At 46.2% G+C, this 20,294-nt stretch overlaps 2 protein-coding genes across 17 annotated transcripts in view; both read left to right on the top strand.

The window, feature by feature from the left end:
* The window catches only part of LOC119553081, a 40,816-nt gene extending 25,641 nt beyond the window's left edge, over positions 1-15,175 (top strand). The window contains exons 1-4 of one of the 3 annotated variants that reach the window (XM_037863229.1): positions 10,382-10,404; positions 10,588-12,879; positions 13,247-13,312; positions 13,681-13,756. In XM_037863229.1, coding sequence (XP_037719157.1) covers positions 10,666-12,753 — 2,088 coding nt within the window. In that variant the 5' untranslated portion in view covers positions 10,382-10,404; positions 10,588-10,665 and the 3' untranslated portion in view covers positions 12,754-12,879; positions 13,247-13,312; positions 13,681-13,756. Of the gene's footprint in view, positions 1-10,381; positions 10,405-10,587; positions 12,880-13,246; positions 13,313-13,680; positions 13,757-15,099 lie in introns of those variants that run through there. The other 2 variants (XM_037863230.1, XM_037863228.1) reach the window with 2 other exon arrangements.
* The window catches only part of LOC119553078 (ankyrin-3), a 71,249-nt gene that overhangs the window by 49,909 nt on the left and 1,046 nt on the right, over positions 1-20,294 (top strand). For 7 of the 14 annotated variants that reach the window (XM_037863214.1, XM_037863213.1, XM_037863212.1 and 4 more), the window contains 4 exons: positions 13,247-13,312; positions 13,681-14,127; positions 14,312-14,635; positions 15,100-20,235. In XM_037863214.1, the coding sequence (XP_037719142.1) occupies positions 13,247-13,312; positions 13,681-14,127; positions 14,312-14,635; positions 15,100-20,111 (5,849 nt within the window). In that variant the 3' untranslated portion in view covers positions 20,112-20,235. The remainder of the gene's footprint in view (positions 1-13,246; positions 13,313-13,680; positions 14,128-14,311; positions 14,636-15,099; positions 20,236-20,294) is intronic. The other 7 variants (XM_037863221.1, XM_037863219.1, XM_037863218.1 and 4 more) reach the window with 2 other exon arrangements.

The following is a 20,294-nucleotide window of genomic DNA, read 5'->3' as shown; positions in this document are numbered from 1 at the left end:
CGGTAGATAGCAAGATCAGCAAACCTTTTGATCCTTTTGCAATATTGAAAGATGATAAGATCCCAACTTCATTAGATGACAAGCCCAAGTCCCCCATTGAGACAGTTAAGACCATTACAAAAGAGTATTCGGACGATGAAAGTGACGAAGAGTTCGGAATTCCTAGGCCCCAAGACAAGGCTATTACCCAGCCAACTCCTTCGATAGCACCGTTAATCAGTGGGGCAGATAAATCACCTCTTCAACCTGATGACAAGCCAAAGTCTGTTGAGCAAAAAGACAAACAGGTCCCAACTCGTCTAGAAGACAAGCCCAAATCAGCGATTGAATCAGAAAAGCCTAGTCCAAAAGAGTATTCTGACGATGAAAGTGATGAAGAGTTCACAATTCCTAGGCCAGAAGAAAAACCTGTTAGTGAACCAACTGCTTCGGTAACTCCTTTCACTAGCGGTTCAGATAAAATCGTTCTTAAAGATGACCTCAAGCCCAAGGAAGTTACCACTTTCAAGGCCGAAGAAACTTTAAGCACAATTCAATCCAGCATTAAGTCCGCAAGCACTATTGTTGAATCGGTAGACAGCAAGATCAGCAAACCTTTAGATCCTTTTGCAATATTGAAAGATGATAAGATCCCAACTTCATTAGATGAAAAGCCCAAGTCCCCCATTGAGGCTGTTAAGACCATTCCAAAAGAGTATTCGGACGATGAAAGTGACGAAGAGTTCGGAATTCCTAGGCCCCAAGACAAGGCTATTACCCAGCCAACTCCTTCGATAGCACCGTTAATCAGTGGGGCAGATAAATCACCTCTTCAACCTGATGACAAGCCAAAGTCTGTTGAGCAAAGAGACAAACCGGTCCCAACTAATCTAGAAGACAAGCCCAAATCACCGATTGAATCAGTAAAGCCTAGTCCAAAAGAGTATTCTGACGACGAAAGTGATGAAGAGTTCACAGTTCCTAGGCCCCAAGACAAACCTGTTAGTGAACCAACTCCTTCGGTAACTCCTTTTACTAGCGCTTCAGATAAAATCCTTCTTAAAGATGACCTCAAGGCCAAGGAAGATACCACTTTCAAGGCCGCAGAAACTTTAAGCACAATTCAATCCAGCATTAAGTCCGCAAGCACTATTTTTGAATCGGTAGACAGCAAGATCAGCAAACCTTTAGATCCTTTTGCAATATTGAAAGATGATAAGATCCCAACTTCATTAGATGACAAGCCCAAGTCCCCCATTGAGACAGTTAAGACCATTACAAAAGAGTATTCGGACGATGAAAGTGACGAAGAGTTCGGAATTCCTAGGCCCCAAGACAAGGCTATTACCCAGCCAACTCCTTCGATAGCACCGTTAATCAGTGGGGCAGATAAATCACCTCTTCAACCTGATGACAAGCCAAAGTCTGTTGAGCAAAAAGAAAAACTGGTCCCAACTAATCTAGAAGACAAGCCCAAATCACCGATTGAATCAGTAAAGCCTAGTCCAAAAGAGTATTCTGACGACGAAATTGAGGAAGAGTTCACAATTCCTAGGCCCCAAGAAAAACCTGTTACTAAACCAACTGCTTCGGTAACTCCTTTCACTAGCGGTTCAGATAAAATCGTTCTTAAAGATGACCTCAAGCCCAAGGAAGTTACCACTTTCAAGGCCGAAGAAACTTTAAGCACAATTCAATCCAGCATTAAGTCCGCAAGCACTATTGTTGAATCGGTAGATAGCAAGATCAGCAAACCTTTTGATCCTTTTGCAATATTGAAAGATGATAAGATCCCAACTTCATTAGATGACAAGCCCAAGTCCCCCATTGAGACAGTTAAGACCATTACAAAAGAGTATTCGGACGATGAAAGTGACGAAGAGTTCGGAATTCCTAGGCCCCAAGACAAGGCTATAACCCAGCCAACTCCTTCGATAGCACCGTTAATCAGTGGGGCAGATAAATCACCTCTTCAACCTGATGACAAGCCAAAGTCTGTTGAGCAAAGAGACAAACAGGTCCCAACTAATCTAGAAGACAAGCCCAAATCACCGATTGAATCAGTAAAGCCTAGTCCAAAAGAGTATTCTGACGACGAAAGTGATGAAGAGTTCACAGTTCCTAGGCCCCAAGACAAACCTGTTAGTGAACCAACTCCTTCGGTAACTCCTTTTACTAGCGCTTCAGATAAAATCCTTCTTAAAGATGACCTCAAGGCCAAGGAAGATACCACTTTCAAGGCCGAAGAAACTTTAAGCACAATTCAATCCAGCATTAAGACCGCAAGCACTATTGTTGAATCGGTAGATAGCAAGATCAGCAAACCTTTTGATCCTTTTGCAATGTTGAAAGATGATAAGATCCCAACTTCATTAGATGACAAGCCCAAGTCCCCCATTGAGACAGTTAAGACCATTACAAAAGAGTATTCGGACGATGAAAGTGACGAAGAGTTCGGAATTCCTAGGCCCCAAGACAAGGCTATTACCCAGCCAACTCCTTCGATAGCACCGTTAATCAGTGGGGCAGATAAATCACCTCTTCAACCTGATGACAAGCCAAAGTCTGTTGAGCAAAAAGACAAACAGGTCCCAACTAATCTAGAAGACAAGCCCACATCACCGATTGAATCAGTAAAGCCTAGTCCAAAAGAGTATTCTGACGACGAAAGTGATGAAGAGTTCACAATTCCAAGGCCCCAAGAAAAACCTGTTAGTGAACCAACTGCTTCGGTAACTCCTTTCACTAGCGGTTCAGATAAAATCGTTCTTAAAGATGACCTCAAGCCCAAGGAAGTTACCACTTTCAAGGCCGAAGAAACTTTAAGCACAATTCAATCCAGCATTAAGTCCGCAAGCACTATTTTTGAATCGGTAGACAGCAAGATCAGCAAACCTTTAGATCCTTTTGCAATATTGAAAGATGATAAGATCCCAACTTCAATAGATGACAAGCCCAAGTCCCCCATTGAGACAGTTAAGACCATTACAAAAGAGTATTCGGACGATGAAAGTGACGAAGAGTTCGGAATTCCTAGGCCCCAAGACAAGGCTATTACCCAGCCAACTCCTTCGATAGCACCGTTAATCAGTGGGGCAGATAAATCACCTCTTCAACCTGATGACAAGCCAAAGTCTGTTGAGCAAAAAGACAAACTGGTCCCAACTAATCTAGAAGACAAGCCCAAATCACCGATTGAATCAGTAAAGCCTAGTCCAAAAGAGTATTCTGACGACAAAAGTGATGAAGAGTTCACAATTCCTAGGCCCCAAGAAAAACCTGTTAGTGAACCAACTGCTTCGGTAACTCCTTTCACTAGCGGTTCAGATAAAATCGTTCTTAAAGATGACCTCAAGCCCAAGGAAGTTACCACTTTCAAGGCCGAAGAAACTTTAAGCACAATTCAATCCAGCATTAAGTCCGCAAGCACTATTTTTGAATCGGTAGACAGCAAGATCAGCAAACCTTTAGATCCTTTTGCAATATTGAAAGATGATAAGATCCCAACTTCAATAGATGACAAGCCCAAGTCCCCCATTGAGACAGTTAAGACCATTACAAAAGAGTATTCGGACGATGAAAGTGACGAAGAGTTCGGAATTCCTAGGCCCCAAGACAAGGCTATTACCCAGCCAACTCCTTCGATAGCACCGTTAATCAGTGGGGCAGATAAATCACCTCTTCAACCTGATGACAAGCCAAAGTCTGTTGAGCAAAAAGACAAACAGGTCCCAACTAATCTAGAAGACAAGCCCACATCACCGATTGAATCAGTAAAGCCTAGTCCAAAAGAGTATTCTGACGACGAAAGTGATGAAGAGTTCACAATTCCTAGGCCCCAAGAAAAACCTGTTAGTGAACCAACTGCTTCGGTAACTCCTTTCACTAGCGGTTCAGATAAAATCGTTCTTAAAGATGACCTCAAGCCCAAGGAAGTTACCACTTTCAAGGCCGAAGAAACTTTAAGCACAATTCAATCCAGCATTAAGTCCGCAAGCACTATTTTTGAATCGGTAGACAGCAAGATCAGCAAACCTTTAGATCCTTTTGCAATATTGAAAGATGATAAGATCCCAACTTCAATAGATGACAAGCCCAAGTCCCCCATTGAGACAGTTAAGACCATTACAAAAGAGTATTCGGACGATGAAAGTGACGAAGAGTTCGGAATTCCTAGGCCCCAAGACAAGGCTATTACCCAGCCAACTCCTTCGATAGCACCGTTAATCAGTGGGGCAGATAAATCACCTCTTCAACCTGATGACAAGCCAAAGTCTGTTGAGCAAAAAGACAAACAGGTCCCAACTAATCTAGAAGGCAAGCCCAAATCCCCGATTGAATCAGTAAAGCCTAGTCCAAAAGTGTATTCTGACGACGAAAGTGATAAAGAGTTCACAGTTCCTAGGCCCCAAAACAAACCTGTAAGTGAACCAACTCCTTCGGTAACTCCGTTTACTAGCGCTTCAGATAAAATCCTTCTTAAAGATGACCTCAAGGCCAAGGAAGATACCACTTTCAAGGCCGAAGAAACTTTAAGCACAATTCAATCCAGCATTAAGTCCGCAAGCACTATTGTTCAATCGGTAGATAGCAAGATCAGCAAACCTTTTGATCCCTTTGCAATATTGAAAAATGATAAGATCCCAACTTCATTAGATGACAAGCCCAAGTCCCCCATTGAGACAGTTAAGACCATTCCAAAAGAGTATTCGGACGATGAAAGTGACGAAGAGTTCGGAATTTCTAGGCCCCAAGGCAAGCCCGTTACCCAGCCGCTTCAACCCGATGACAAACAAAAGTCTCTTGACCAAAAAGACGAAAAGGTCCCATTTAATCTAGAAGACAAGCGCAAATCACCGATTGAATCAGTAAAGCCTAGTCCAAAAGAGTATTCTGACGACGAAAGTGATGAAGAGTTCACAGTTCCTAGGCCCCAAGACAAATCTGTTAGTGAACCAACTCCTTCGGTAACTCCTTTTACTACCGCTTCAGATAAAATCCTTCTTAAAGATGACCTCAAGGCCAAGAAGGATACCACTTTCAAGGTCGAAGAAACTTTAAGCACAATTCAATCCAGCATTAAGTCCGCAAGCACTTCTGTTGAACCGATAGACAGCAAGATCAGCAAACCTTTTGATCCTTTTGCAATATTGAAAGATGATAAGATCCCAACTTTATTAGATGACAAGCCCAAGTCCCCCATTGAGACACTTAAGACCATTCCAAAAGCGTATTCGGACGATAAAAGTGACGAAGAGCTCGGAATTCCTTGGCCCCAAGACAAGGCTATTACCCAGCCAACTCCTTCGATAGCACCGTTAATCAGTGGGGCAGATAAATCACCTCTTCAACCTGATGACAAGCCAAAGTCTGTTGAGCAAAAAGACAAACAGGTCCCAACTAATCTAGAAGACAAGCCCAAATCACCGATTGAATCAGTAAAGCCTAGTCCAAAAGAGTATTCTGACGACGAAAGTGATGAAGAGTTCACAATTCCTAGGCCCCAAGACAAACCTGTTAGTGATCCAACTCCTTCGGTAACTCCTTTCACTAGCGCTTCAGACGAAATCCTTCTTAAAGATGACCTAAAGCCCAAGGAAGTTTCCACTTTCAAGGCCGAAGAAACTTTAAGAACAATTCAATCCAGCATTAAGTCCGCAAGCACTATTGTTGAATCGGTAGACAGCAAGATCAGCAAACCTTTTGATCCTTTTGCAATATTGAAAGATGATAAGATCCCAACTTCATTAGGTGACAAGCCCAAGTCCCCCATTGAGACAGTTAAGACCATTCCAAAAGAGTATTCGGACGATGAAAGTGACGAAGTGTTCGGAATTCTTAGGCCCCAAGACAAGGCTATTACCGAGCCAACTCCTTCGATAGCACCGTTAATTAGTGGGACAGATAAATCACCTCTTCAACCTGATGACAAGCCAAAGTCTCTTGAGCAAAGAGACAAACAGGTCCCAACTAATCTAGAAGACAAGCCCAAATCACCGATTCAATCAGTAAAGCTTAGTCCAAAAGAGTATTCTGACGATGAAAGTGATGAAGAGTTCACAATTCCTATTCCCCAAGACAAACCTGTTAGTGAACCAACTCCTTCGGTAACTGCTTTCACTAGCGCTTCAGATAAAATCCTTCTTAAAGATGACCTCAAGGCCAAGGAAGATACCACTTTCAAGGCCGAGGAAACTTTAAGCGCAATTCAATCCAGCATTAAGTCCGCCAGCACTATTGTTGAATCGGTAGACAGCAAGATCAGCAAATCTTTAGATCCTTTTGCAATATTGAAAGATGATAAGATCTCAACATCATTAGATGACAAGCCCAAGTCCCCCATTGAGACAGTTAAGACCATTCCAAAAGAGTTTTCAGACCATGAAAGTGACGAAGAGTTCGGAATTCCTAGGCCCCAAGACAAGGCAATTACCCAGCCAACTCCTTCGATAGCTCCGTTAATCAGTGGGGCAGATAAGTCACCGCTTCAACCCGATGACAAACCAAATTCTCTTGAGCAAAAAGACGAAAAGGTCCCATTTAATCTAAAAGACAAGGTTAAGTCACCGATTGCATCAGTAAAGCCTAGTAGAAAAGAGTATTCTGACGATGAAAGTGATGAGAAGTTCACAGTTCCTAGGCCCCAAGACAAACCTCTTAGTGAACTAACTCCTTCGGTAACTCCTTTCACTAGCGCTTCAGACAAAGCCCTTCTTAAAGATGACCCAAAGCCCAAGGAAGTGACCACTTTCAAGGCCGAAGAAACTTTAAGAACAATACAATCCAGCATTATATCCGCTAGCACTATTGTTGAATCGGTAGACAGCAAGATCAGCAAACCTTTCGATCCTTTTGCAATATTGAAAGATGATAAGATCCCAACTTCATTAGATGACAAGCCCAAGTCCCCCATTGATTCAGTTAAGACCATTCCAAAAGGGTATTCGGACGATGAAAGTGACGAAGTGTTTGGAATTCCTAGGCCCCAAGACAAGGCTATTACCCAGCCAACTCCTTCCATAGCTCCGTTAATCAGTGGAGCAGATAAATCACCTCTTCAACCTGATGACAAGCCAACGTCTCATGAGCAAAAAGACGAAAAGGTCCCAATTAATCTAGAAGACAAGCCCAAGTCACCGTCTGAGTCAGTAAAGCCTAGTGCAAAAGATTCTTCTGACGATGAAAGTGGTGAAGAGATTAAAATTCCGAAGGCTCAAAGCAAACCTGTTAGCGAACCAACTTCTTCGGTAACTCCTTTCACTAGTGCTTCAGATAAAAACCTTCTTCAAGCTGACGTTACCACTTTTAAGGTCGAAGAAACTTTAACCACATTTCAATCCGGCATAAAATCTGCAGGTACTATTGTTGAAACGGTATATAGCACGATTAGCAAACCTTTAGATCCTTTTGCAATCTTGAAAGACGATAAGATCCCAACTTCACTGGACGACAAACCCAAGTCCCCCATTGCGAAAGTAAAGCCCATTCCAAAAGAGTATTCGGACGATGAAAGTGACGAAGAGTTTAGAATTTCTAAGCCCCAAAACAAGCCTGCTACCCAGCCAACTCCTTTGACAGCTCCGTTAATCAGTGGGGCAGATAAATCACCACTTCACCATGATGTTATGCTTAAGTCTCTTGAGCAAAAAGACGAAAGGGTCCCAACTAATCTAGAATACAAGCCCAAGTCCCCAATTGAGTTTGACGATGAAAGCGATAAAGAGTTTAATATTCCTAGGACTCAAGAAAAACCTGTTGGTGAATCAAGTCCTACCGCTAGCACTATTCCTTTGACCATAGCTTCAGAAATCCCTTTTAAAGGTGACGTAAAGCCGAAGGCACCCCCTACCAAGCTTTTCCCACAGGATCCGATGATTTCTATTCCAAAGAAACACGAGATTCATGAGACTACTGATACTATATCAGACTGCACTCCTTATCGCGAAGAAAATAGGTCAGTTCAACAGATTGTGGAGGATACCATTAGAGCTGGTGATGCTGAGGTACAAAAAATTGTGGACGAAACACTTAAGAGTATTCAACATTCTAAAAACTTGTGCAATTTTATGGATCAGGTTGTAGATGAAGAAAGATCGGTTGAAACAATTGTCGAAGAAACACTTAAGAGTGCAAAGTTAAACGTTGATATTTGTAGGGAAGATAAACCGTGTTCCACTAATACAAATAAAACGGATGCAAAAGAAGTTCGCCCGGTTGCATACTTTGTAAATTTGGACGATGCACAGAATTCGGTAACTCCCGCTAAGAAACAAGTTGTCAAAGCTCAACCGAAAAAAGTAACTAAGTTAGATTCTGGGAAAATAGAAAGGGATGCCAGCATAAAATCGACGATTAAAACCACCATTAGCAAACGATCAGTCGGGGTTAAAGAAAAACCTAAGAAAGATGTTAAAACAACACCTGTTTTGCCAGCTAAAGGAAAGACACCCACTGTTAAGCAAACACCAATTAGGAAAGCAATAGCTACTGACAAAACGAAACTATCAAACAAAACTGAGTCAAGACGTTCAGTAACAAGCTCAACTTCGACTACCACAAGTTCAGCCTCCGCTACGAGTCGCGTTATAAGCGAAATACATTTCGAGCGGTCTGCAAGCCCTGCGTCGAGTTCCATTTTCTACGAGAGTCATCCGCAAGGTGAAGGCAGCCGCTCTACTACTCCCAGACCTAGGGTGAAGACTGACGTCACACAAATACCCTACAATACTTCAATTCGATCATACAGCCCCCAACCAAAAACCACAAAGTCAGACAAGAAAACTTTGAAACAAAGTAAAACTACTGCCCCTCGATCTACCAAAGAGCTTACAGAGAAGAGTTCAAAGAAGACTGAGAGAATCGGCAGCCAAGAGCACGTTGAGAAAAGGAAAACCCCTACACCGTCTGCCACCCACAGATACATGCAGCCCACCCTGGCCCACAGCATGCGATACGGACTAAGTGGCGATGGGGACGTTGGGCAGAGTGTCTCGCCAGCACCGCCAAAGTCCCCAGCGCCACCCAAATCGCCGGCTCCGGCCAAAACCAAAACGACTCAACGAACACCTTCTATAACAAGTGCCTTGACCAAGTCCACATCCCAGATAACAAGGCAAAAGAACACGATTGCCGAGAAGAAACCAACACAACCACGTTCCCAGATTAAGAGAGGCTCACAGAGTGATAGCAAGGAGTCCCTGAAGAAAAGCACCGACCGCCTATACAAACGACAAACATCCAAAGAAAACAAGCAAACAAACGTGATAGGCTCCAAGAGCCAAGCAACCAAAAGCATGACGACACAATCAGCTAATTCAGCCAAGACACTTGCCTACAGAACTTCCATAGAGACCGAAAGCAAGATTCAGAAGAAAAACACAGCCACTATACAGCGCACCAAAGTTCCGATTAGCGTGTCTTCCAGTGCAAGGACTGTAGCAAAGCTAAGCAAGAGTGATGACACCGACAAGAGACCTCAGGTAGACAATAAGAAAACAGTAAAACGATCGATAAGCAAGACAAGTGAAGGTGGGGGCACTTCGGCCACCACCACCAAAACAACCAGAACCGTGCAGAGCTCCATGGAGCCGAAGCTGCAAAAGAAGATGAAGGACACAATGAACGAGTCCAGTTCGAACTCCGGTAGCGGCACCACCAGTGCCAGTGGCTCCTCGAACAGTACGCGGCGAAGTGTGCGATCCGTTAGCACAGTTAGCCGCAAAACGGACAAGGACCTGACAAACATTCGGCGGGCAGCAGGTGCTGTCGCCGCGACATCAACATCGACCGTACGGGTGCATCGGGAACCAACTGCAACCACCGGCGCTGTTAGCACAGTGCTCGTTGATGACGACTGTGAGGTGATAACCATACGTTCCATTAAATCAAGCGATAGTACAAAAAGTTCTACCTCATCATCCTCCGGTAGCGGCAGCAACAGTCGCAAGGTGCTAACCAGCGAGGTATTCACTAAAACCTTTGGCCCCGACAGGCCGCTCGAGGTGGTCTACCGACAGCCCGAGTTTGATGTAGAACACCACACCATTATGTCCGTGCGTCCGCCCTCCACCACTAGCAGCGATCAGCAGCGTTGCATCAACGAGTTCGATGTCAGCTTCATCGACACCACCGACTCCAGTCTCTCCGACTCCGTTGCCTTGCCCATGTTCGGCTCCGGCGATCCGGAGCGTCTGTTGGCCGCCAGTCCCGGTTCACCCAAGCCGACCCGCAGCCCCCTTGCCCTCATAGAGGAGACCCTGCGCCGCCAGCAACAGCACCACCACCATCATCAGCACCACCACCACAGTAGCGTTGTTACACCCGGTGGTGCTGCTGCCCTTGATCCTTCTCTGCCGATGCAAGTGGCTTTTGGAGAGAGTCAACGGGAGGCGGAGGTAGAGATGGAGAAGAGCAGCACTTCAAGAGGTAAATATGGTAATAATATTTAAGATATTCGTTAGGTCTAATGCACATTGATACTTAAGATAAGCTTAGCTACGATACCCATCATATCTAGGGCTTAGATTACAAATGCAACTTTTCTTATTGATATGCTTATATATGAAATGCTTTTACTTAACCCATTTTTAACTTATTCTCCACAAATAGCAAACATAAATAACTAAAGCCGTCAAACTAAAACCATTATACACACTACTACAAACCCACCAAACTAAACCCAACACAATGTCCAAGAAACTACCAACTATATCCGTAACTGCCGACAAGCGGTCCACCCACTCCGATTTATCCTCCTCATCGTCATCCCATGACACAGATAGCAATGACATGGACTATGGGCGCAATGGCGCCGGGGGCGTTACTGATGTCGAAGATTTTGACAGTCAGGTTGAGGTACTTAAGCCAAGCTCCCGTCGAAACTCCTATAATGCATCCCTGAAGCCCAAAGCCCATCCTAAAGCGAATACGGGCGACAATGATGTAACTGATGTGGAGGACTACGACACAGAATCGGACGATGATGAGAAGAGCACAGCCTACCCAGAACTAAAGCTGTCGCTGAGGGAGTTTCTCCAACAGGGACTTCAAAACCAAGAAGCAGTTGATAATGATGCTAAGGAGAGCTGTGAAATAAAAGCCGGAGATTTCGTGCAAGCACAAAACCTAAATGGTATGACAGACTATCTTACTGATTGCGAGGACTACGACACGGATTCCGAAGTGGGCTATGGCTGCGAGAAATCCGTTTGCGTTGATCTGGATCATGCCATGGGCGATCAGGGACGAGTTAATATAGCCGATGGCGAGAAGAACCAGGACGACTCCGATCAGTACGAAGATGTGTCTGTGATCAGTGACATAAGCGATCTAGCCTCGGCCATGTCCGATTGCACCGGCATAGGGGTGCGTGGAATGTCCGAAGATGAGGTGTTGGAGGTATCCGAGAGTGGTCATGAAGAGGTTTGCCAAATTGCCTGTTCGGGATCCGATTCAGAGTCGGAAGGGGCCGCAGCATGGAGTCGGAGTGAAGGTGATACCAGTTTTCCACAAATTGATGTGGCCTTTGTTAGTGCCAGTGGTCAGCCGAGACGAAACTCCAAGTCCAGTATGTCCATGCAAGGACAGAAGAATTTTCTTCAGCTTGCTTTAAAACACGAAGAGGTTCTAACAGACGTTGAAGGCATCGACGACTCAGCAGCCGAAGAAGATAGCTTTGACAATGAGGAGGAGGACGAGCAGCCTATACCACGTGCCATTATCCTTGCGTCCGGTGATGATGGTACATGCCTTACTGATGTAGAAGACATGTTCTGTGACGACACATCGCTGTCCACTAGCGCCGAGCCTGAAGTGCGATCAATCTGTTTGGGGGCCCTACCAGTGCCACATCGCGAGGTAGTGGTGCTTAAGGAGGACAAAAACGGGGACACTATTACCAATGTCATGCCCATGGACAGTAACTACGAATTTGGCATTTATAACCACCTGAAGGACATGATCCATACTGATTCCGAAGACTATTCGTGCGCCGATGAGTGGAGCCTTCAACATTCAGTTGCCGAGGACGCTGCGATGGGAGGACCAAGTCTTATCGAAAACGAAGTTATAGTGTCAAATGAACTTTTAAAGCAGCAGCAGAACAAGCGCCTTGAGGTTCAGAGCAACGCTGAGTCCGTAACAGATGTTGAGGAGATTTTCGTGGCCGGAACAAATCGCCGCAAGAAGCTAAAGACCCGCACTCTGAGCAAAGGCAAGAATAAACTACTTGAAGCCGTGAAGGGCAAAGAGGAGGGAGTAACAGATGTCGAGGACATGGACCTTAGCGAATGTGGCTTACCTCCAGGAGTGAAGCGCGTGGAGCAGCTGAAACAACAGGCTAAGGGCTCGAATGCGGACAAGTTCTCTGATTCCGAGGACGTATCCACGGATGATGTATCCGATATCTCAGATGTCTCTGATGCTCTACCACCATCGACGGGTGACAAAACCAGCGGCAAGACAAAGTCACAACCGCTTCACTTTCGTCTGCTTAAAGATGATATAGTAAACCAACAGCTCACCGATGTTGAGGACGTTCAGTTGCCATCGGAAGCGGAGGACGCTTTGGAACCACCGGCCGTGCCAGTTGCGAATAGCAATAGTAAAGAGCTGAATGATATGCTGAACGAGAGCTACACGGTGGTGCACGAGAAGAGTGGTCGCAGTTTCAACAGCGAGGCCGAGAAGCTGCATACAAAAGGCATGATCCGAGATGCCAATACCGACGTAGAGTATGTTGAGTCCGACGAGTCAGCCGCCAGGGGAGGCAACTAGCCTGCTTCCCGTGTCCTCATCCAATCCGACTCGATTCGATCCCAAGCTGTTGCCAAAATAAATCTCAACAATAGTTAATAAGTGTTCATAGATACGAAAAACCCAACACACACATTCAAGCATTTTGTAAGTAAAGCCAACAATTACCAAGCATTTTCGTTAAAGTTCTTACCACAATCAAAGCAGCAAAAAGCCTAAAATCTACTCGCATCGCCCCCATACGCCTAACCTCTGTGCCCGTGCCATACTAACAGATTTCTAAACGTCACCTAGGCGTCGTTGTACTAACATTCACTCTATATTGTTAATCCTAATCGTACTTGATGCTAACAAAAATGTTATTTGGTCTTCGTTTCGTTTGTTCTTGTTTCGATTGTCTGTAAATCATTCATTATCATTTCGTTTGTAGAGTAATATAATGTAGTCCTAGGTCACTTTTATGTTTGTTCGCACACAATTAAATCTTTTCTAATATTGGTTTTGTTTATTGCAGAAACCCTTCAGGAAAAGAAAGTAGACCTGTCCATTCTGGATACAGCAAAGATCTCACAAGAAATTGGTAAGTTTCAGTTAAAAATATTGAACTTTAGCTTTTCATATTTGTTGTGTTGCATAATGCTTCATTAGTATGCCAAATTAATCAGTAGACCGTATTTGTTTCCCAAATGCAATTAAAGCTCATTGACAAAATAATTTTAATGGCCATTCGTTTGATATAAACTTTTGACTCAGTGCGTCAGATTTCGTCCACATCACCAATCAATCTCACCGCCATCAGCTATCACACCTTAACTTGCACAAAACTTATCGCTTCTCATGCTATATGAACATGATTTCAAAGCTCGCCTTACTTTCTCTCTCTTTCTTTCTCTCATTTTCAATCTGTCCAATTTCTATCTACCAATGAACTGTGCAATTGTCTTCCAGGTGATGTTAAAGTTGGTGGTGGTGATGATGATGGTGATGGCGATGGCGAAGATCTTGTGGCACGTATTCGCGAGGAAGCCAATATTCTGGTGGATCGCGTGATTGAAGAGAGTGTCGAGATCATTGAGAGTCACGGCCATCAGGCCAATGGCCACGAGATCGCTAAGCTGGATTACAACTCAGAAAGTGAGAACTATGCCATTACATGCGACGATATCGGCGGCGTCGATGTTATCAAATCGCCCACCATTGAGTCCATGTCGGGCAAGTCGTTTGACGACAACATGAGCTTCACCGACGAGCACATACATTTACCCTTGCATGCCCAGAACACGACCACCACCATGACAACGACAATTACCACTCAGTTCCAACAGCAGCAGTCCCAGGTGCAGCTGCCCCAAGCCATTGCCCAGGCTGCTGCCACAAGCACATCAGCGGCAAAAGGTAACATACCATATAGAGTCAAGCTTTGAGGTAGTCCTACGCTAGCCTAGAAGTTAGGATAGTTGCTCGAGGCGAATTAGACTCCATAGTCCATACTTGCTTAGTCCGTTGGCTATAACCACACTCCTGTATCGTTTGCTTTTTGCTCCCATCCCGCCCTTGCCATGTGTCATGTACCATCCAGATCCAGTACCAGTACTCGAATCCCTAGCAGAACCTGTACCCGAACCCTTAGAGAGTAGTCGAGAACAGGCTGAAGAAGAGAGTGAGACGCGAGCGAGACGCATCGATCGGAGGATCGAGAAACTATCCACGGACATGGACGATGTGAGCGCTAAGTTCGATGAGGCCTTTGAGATGTCGGTGCCCGAGGACGAGATTAGTGCTCTTCAGGGAGACTTTTCAAAACTTAGCTGGGATGACAGCGTGTCCCCAACAACCAATACCATGGCCGATATGGCCCAGAACCAAATAACCCCCGATAACGATGTTCAAGATCTCATCGCAGGTACCACGAGCAAAACCGAAGCGCCTAAAACTTAACTATGATTTCATATTTCGTTGCCTAGTTTAATGCCGTTGACAGAGCGTAAAGACTCACTCTAGATGTATGTGCAGTATTCTGTTTGATTTATGTTGTCTTAGTGCTATGGCAGATCGAAAACGGTGGCCAATACTAACTTTTTGTTTGTTCAAGTTGAGCTCTAATTGCATTTAAATTTTCTAATTCAGTTTGTACTCATATTAACTCATATGAAATATGCATGCCATCCTATACTACCTACCTATCTATCTATCTCTATATACTTATGTTTCCTATGCTAACCATGTACTCGAATGCATTAACCCTTCTCTCACCTGTTCTTTTTCCCTTTTCTATCCTGTAATCGTGTTTACTCTTCCTCATCTTTTGTTCTCGACTTTCACAACACTTTTAAAATTGCTTTCGTTTTCACACCTATTGTTTTGTAGAAACAGGCGGCGATTTACCAAACTCAAGTGAAACCGAAACCACTCCCGTACCACCGTCGAAAGAATCGGAAACCAAAACCGAAACTGAGCCGACGGTAGAATCCAATGCATTCACTACCACCAGCCATGATACACCCACACCAAAACCACGAGTACTCAAAGCAAGCTCCCCAGTCTCTGAAGGCACCGATAGCACTACCATTCCTGGCCCAGTGCCGAAACCCGAAATACCGATTGATCTTAGTTTTGATGCCGCCGCACCGGTTCCGAAGCCACGTGCTCCCATCAAGCACACGGAACCCTTTGAAAACCTAGCTGCCTTAGCTGAGCAGTCCGATAGCATTAGCCTGAGGAGCTTTGAATTTACCGAGGATATTTCCAAGACGGACGAGCCCTCCACAGAGCTCTCCATCCGATCCCAACTTCGTGACATAGTCACAACCACGACGACTGCTTCAGAGGATCACACCGAAAGCTTTGAGCCAACAAGTGAGATTTCCGTCGATGATGCCGACACTGAAAAGTCGGAAGGCGCCGAAAAGACCACTAGCTTCTATATTGGGGAATCTAGCCGTAACGTTATCATCAAGACCTCGACAAGATCCGCAAGTGTGACACCGCAAGAAGAAGAAGCCCAGAGCGAAATTGGTATTGACGCCAAGGACATTTCTTTAATGAAGGAGGTATCCGTTGATTCTGATGAGGCAAACGATGTTTTCAAGGAGTATGTCACAATGAAACCAGACGATGCTGCTGCAGTGGACAGCAAGATAACCAGACAAGGTTCGGAAACTAGAAATGATATACTCGAATTTGAGAATGCCGATAAGGACAAGACAGGTGAACCGAAACTTTCCAAGGTGACCACTGAGGAAAGCTTAACCACGTCCACCGGATCCAGCGGTCGTGCCATTATTGAAATTGCACCTTCTAGCAGCGAAGATCCCGATGAGTCCAGCAAGGAGATTCCGGAAATAGTAAATACAATCTCCGAAAAGACGGCTTCCACCGATCGGTTTGAATTGCCTTTGGAAAAGAGTGAGTGGGAAACATCAGAGAAGGAAATTCCAACAGCGGGAAAGCCAAAAGTAGTTCATTCGCCACAGCAGCCCCAAGAAACAGACACAAAGAGTACAATGGACAAGTCTCTTGTAGGTGAAGTTTTTGCCGAAGAGCAGGAATTTGGGGAATCGCAGAGGAGTGAGTACAAGAGCTCGATGGACACCGAAGATTCATTCGAGAAGACAACATCAGATTTTGGATTCAGTACCATGCCGCAAGGATTTACAACCACTACTGAGACCGAGGATATATCATCATTTATTGGCATACCCGAGGGAAGCATGCAAACATCAACATTAGATAGTACACAGCCTCCCGAAGGTCTGTTCGATACCACAATCAAGGAGACCCTCAATAAGCAAGCAGCAATGGCCCACTATTCCCAGGATGTTTTTGGCAGAGGGGAGAGACGCGATGATCACGGTTCCCTAGGTTTCATTTCCACCGGTACAGCTGAAGAGTTAAGCTCCATGGAAGAACACATGGCAAAGGAGGAGCAGGCCTCTCTGGGCTTCGTTTCCACTGAAACCGCAGAAGACTTCAGCTCTATGGAAGATTACTTCTCCGAAAAATTGGCCATTGCCAGTGTGGTAGCAGATGAAGTTGCTACCGACAAGTCAATCACCACCAGCACATTTGAGGAGCTCTCTTCGGATCAATCCATGAAACCAATCGATGTGGTGGTACATCGTCTTAAGACCGAGTCATCGCCGGATTCCATCAACCGTTGGTCTATTCCGGACGTAGATACCTCAAGCTCCAGCGAGAGCTTCCACAAGAGCTTCGACAAGACCCAGAGTCGACCTCTGTCCTCAGATATGGAAAACCTAATGACAGCCACTGGCACAGGTACTGGTACATCAAGTGAGTATCAAACTGCCCGGGAATTCAGCACCACTGGTCGCACAGAGGGAACCGAATATATTAGTGCAGTCAGTACCCTTGGCAGTAGTAGTTTAGACTCTCATTCAGAGACTTCGGCCAACTTTGCCAGCATTGATGTTTCCGAACTGTCGGAAACACTGGTTGCCTCCTCCGCTGAAGCAGAGGCATTTGAAGCTGATGAGATGTCACGGCTTCATGATCTTCGGGATGATGACGAGGACAGTGATGAGAGCATCGAACTGCCTGGAACTGCTTATCCAACCAGCGAGCAGCAGAGTCTGATGAAACGCTCCCAGGAAATGATTTTCAAGCCCAAGGCTGAGGAGGAAGAGCCACTGCCTGTTGAGGTTGTGCAAATCGAGGAATATCCTAAGCCCAAAGAGGCCGAACGCACGTGGGGCTTAGCCTATCCTCTAGAAGATAGCAAGGCAGATAGCCCGCGGGAAAGCGAAAAGGGCGAGGACATCCTATTGTATCACGGAGACCCACGTCGGTCCATCGACGAGTCCAAATTAGCCTCCAGCTTAGACGAAGGCAGCATTCTTTCGGTTAGCATGTCCAGCACATCCAACATTGATACTGTTGTAGAGAACTTTGATGATATTATTGGATCGGCGGGATCTTCCTCGCTGACCGGCATCGAAGGTTTCCAGTATGGCCATGATGAGTCGATTCCATCTGCCTCAGTACCCGAAGATGCCACATTTATGCTGGAAATGGACAGCAAGGAGCATTCGCCGCAGGATTCTAATGCCAGTACACCACCAGGAGGAGAATCAAAACGTCGTGGTCATAAGAGAAATGAGAGCATCTCGGGAGATGCGTTGAAGAACTTAGACAAGGAGGTGGCCCTACTGGGAGAAGGCAAGGAATCAGAAAGCGAGTCCGACACGGATCCCTACGAGTCGGAATACGCTCGCCAGTTCCGTTCTCCCAAAGAACGAAAGAGCAAAAAGAAGAAGCAGGCTGCAGCCGAAATGGATCACAGTGGCGAACTGGAGAAGCGTCCGTTTACCCCTTCCCAGCTGGTGGCCGAGGTAATCGTGGAGGATAGTGCCACAGAGGAGCTGGAGGCAGAGGCAGCTATGATCGAAGAGCGTCGACCTTCACAGAACATGCAAGACTACTCAAACATACCGGACATAATGGTCACTGAGGATATCAAGTCACCCATCTTGGAGGAGGAGACCGACGAGTTCCCCGAAAAGATTCTCTACAAGGTGCGCACCGAGGAGGAGTTGCACAAGGCCAGCGATACCTCGGTGTACCAGAAGGCCAAGGCCGAGGAGAAGGAGCAGGACTTTCAAAGAAGAGTACAGGAACAGTATCGCCAAAAGCTCGAAGAGCTAAAGCGGGCTGAGGTTGGAGCCGAATACGATGATCTCAAGGCTCCCGACTCGCCAGACTCCTTCGAAATGGTTGAACAACCCGATATTTCGGATGAGTTTGTGATCATTGAGGAAGTGGCGAAGGAGGCCAACGAGGTGGACCTTGGAGGTCAGAGCATCAAAATTAAGCCAACGAAGTACGAGCAGAAGCACGATGAAGATGTTGAAAAGATCATCATTAAGTCAGCGCCAGCAGATCCCAAGCTAGGTTCACAACTCTACAAGGACGATTTGAACTTCGAGTTTGAGGAAAGTCCACCGACGGCAGCCAGCAGCAGTAGCGAGCAGCAAGAGGAGAGTGACTCCAGCGAAACTGCAGCAGCCAACAAGCGCTGGGTTGAGATGCAGTTGACAGACAACCAGCTGCGGTACCCTTACGATCTAGCCGGAGCCGTACTGGAGGACATTAAGGAGGAAGACGGCGAGTTCGAGGTGGGCAGCAGTCGCATCAGCAGTTTCAAGGACTCCTTCTCCAGCACGCCGGAGTACGATGTGGCAGCTCGTCGTTATCATTCCCGTGGCGAGCACGACGATGTCTCGATGAGTAGTCTGCAGGAGTTCGAATCTCTGGAGCAGGCCATTTCCCTAGAGAATCGTAATCGCACTCACCAAGGCTCCACGGACTCGAGCAATGGAAGTTTCACCCGCCGGTATGTGGTTCGTCACAGTGCCAGTGGAGCTGCCCCGGGTGACGATGTATCGGTCTCCAGTCTCAAGGATTTCGAGGGTCTCGAGAATGCCTGCATTGAAGCCCACCTGATAGAGATCAAGGCCAGGGAAGAAGCCGCGCTGCTTTCACGCTCTGACGAGTCCAACAAATCGAATGGCAGTGACAAAGGAGCCACGGGTAATGTGGTGGTAACCAAGGTCACGCGAACCGTAACCCGCACCGAAGTGGTGCCCTCCAGTCAGGCGGAGAACATCGAAGCCCTGCTCAAGCACAAGTTGGAGCGCGATGAGGGATCCGCCCAAGTGAAAGTAACCGACGTGAGCACCACGGAGTTGGAGCCCAAGTCGAAGATCGACAGCCAGGATTCGGAGAAGGACAGCATCGATAGCATGGAGATTAGCAAGAGCCACGATATGATGACTAGCAGCATAGAGAGCTTTGATATTTCCAAGGATGCCACCACGAGATCTGACATTGACTCCCTGGAGATCGACAAGCGGCACTCGCGACAGGAGAGCATAGAGTCCTTTGGTGATGAGCAATTGGATCTGATGAGCAAGTTCGTCAGCAGCGGAGGAGTAACACTTGGTGATGGTCTGACCACGACCACAACCACCACCACCACCAGCACGGATGCCGATGGACATGAGCACACGGAGACCAGGGTGATTACCACAACAACGACCGTGGGCGGTGGCATTCAGGAGCTCCCGATGGATGAGTCCGGAATGTCAAAGGACGTCTCGGTGGATTCCCTGAACCTCTGCATGGAACAAACGACCAGTTCGGCTGGCACAACGGCTACCTACCAGACCAGTGCTGGTAACTCCCAGATGTCCGGGAGCGTTACGAGCTGTGCCTCCAGCACTCTAATGGAGGATTCGTTCCCTGGTGTGGGTGGCATGTCTTCGTCGCAAATGTCGGCCAGTTTTTGGTCCCACGATGAGTCCACGGTGGTCGAGGACGAAGGACACGATCCTGCGAAGAAGCCGCACCAAGGCCAGTAAACGCCACAGGGGATTGAGAGAGAGAGAGAGAGAGAGAGGGAGAGACAGAGAGAGATATAAAAGAAATCACACGTAATCCTATATGAAAATGGGGCTTGAACGGTGACATAGAATATTCGGCTAGGTAAGCATCACACGGCAAGGCTGCGCGGCTTTTCGTTTTACTTTTGTTTTGTGTCTTTA

This window comes from Drosophila subpulchrella, chromosome 3L, assembly GCF_014743375.2.
Source record: "Drosophila subpulchrella strain 33 F10 #4 breed RU33 chromosome 3L, RU_Dsub_v1.1 Primary Assembly, whole genome shotgun sequence".
In the NCBI taxonomy this organism is placed as follows: Eukaryota; Metazoa; Arthropoda; class Insecta; order Diptera; family Drosophilidae; genus Drosophila; species Drosophila subpulchrella.
The sequence above is the reverse complement of the archived record's forward strand: the minus strand, read 5'-3'. Positions and strand labels throughout refer to the sequence as shown.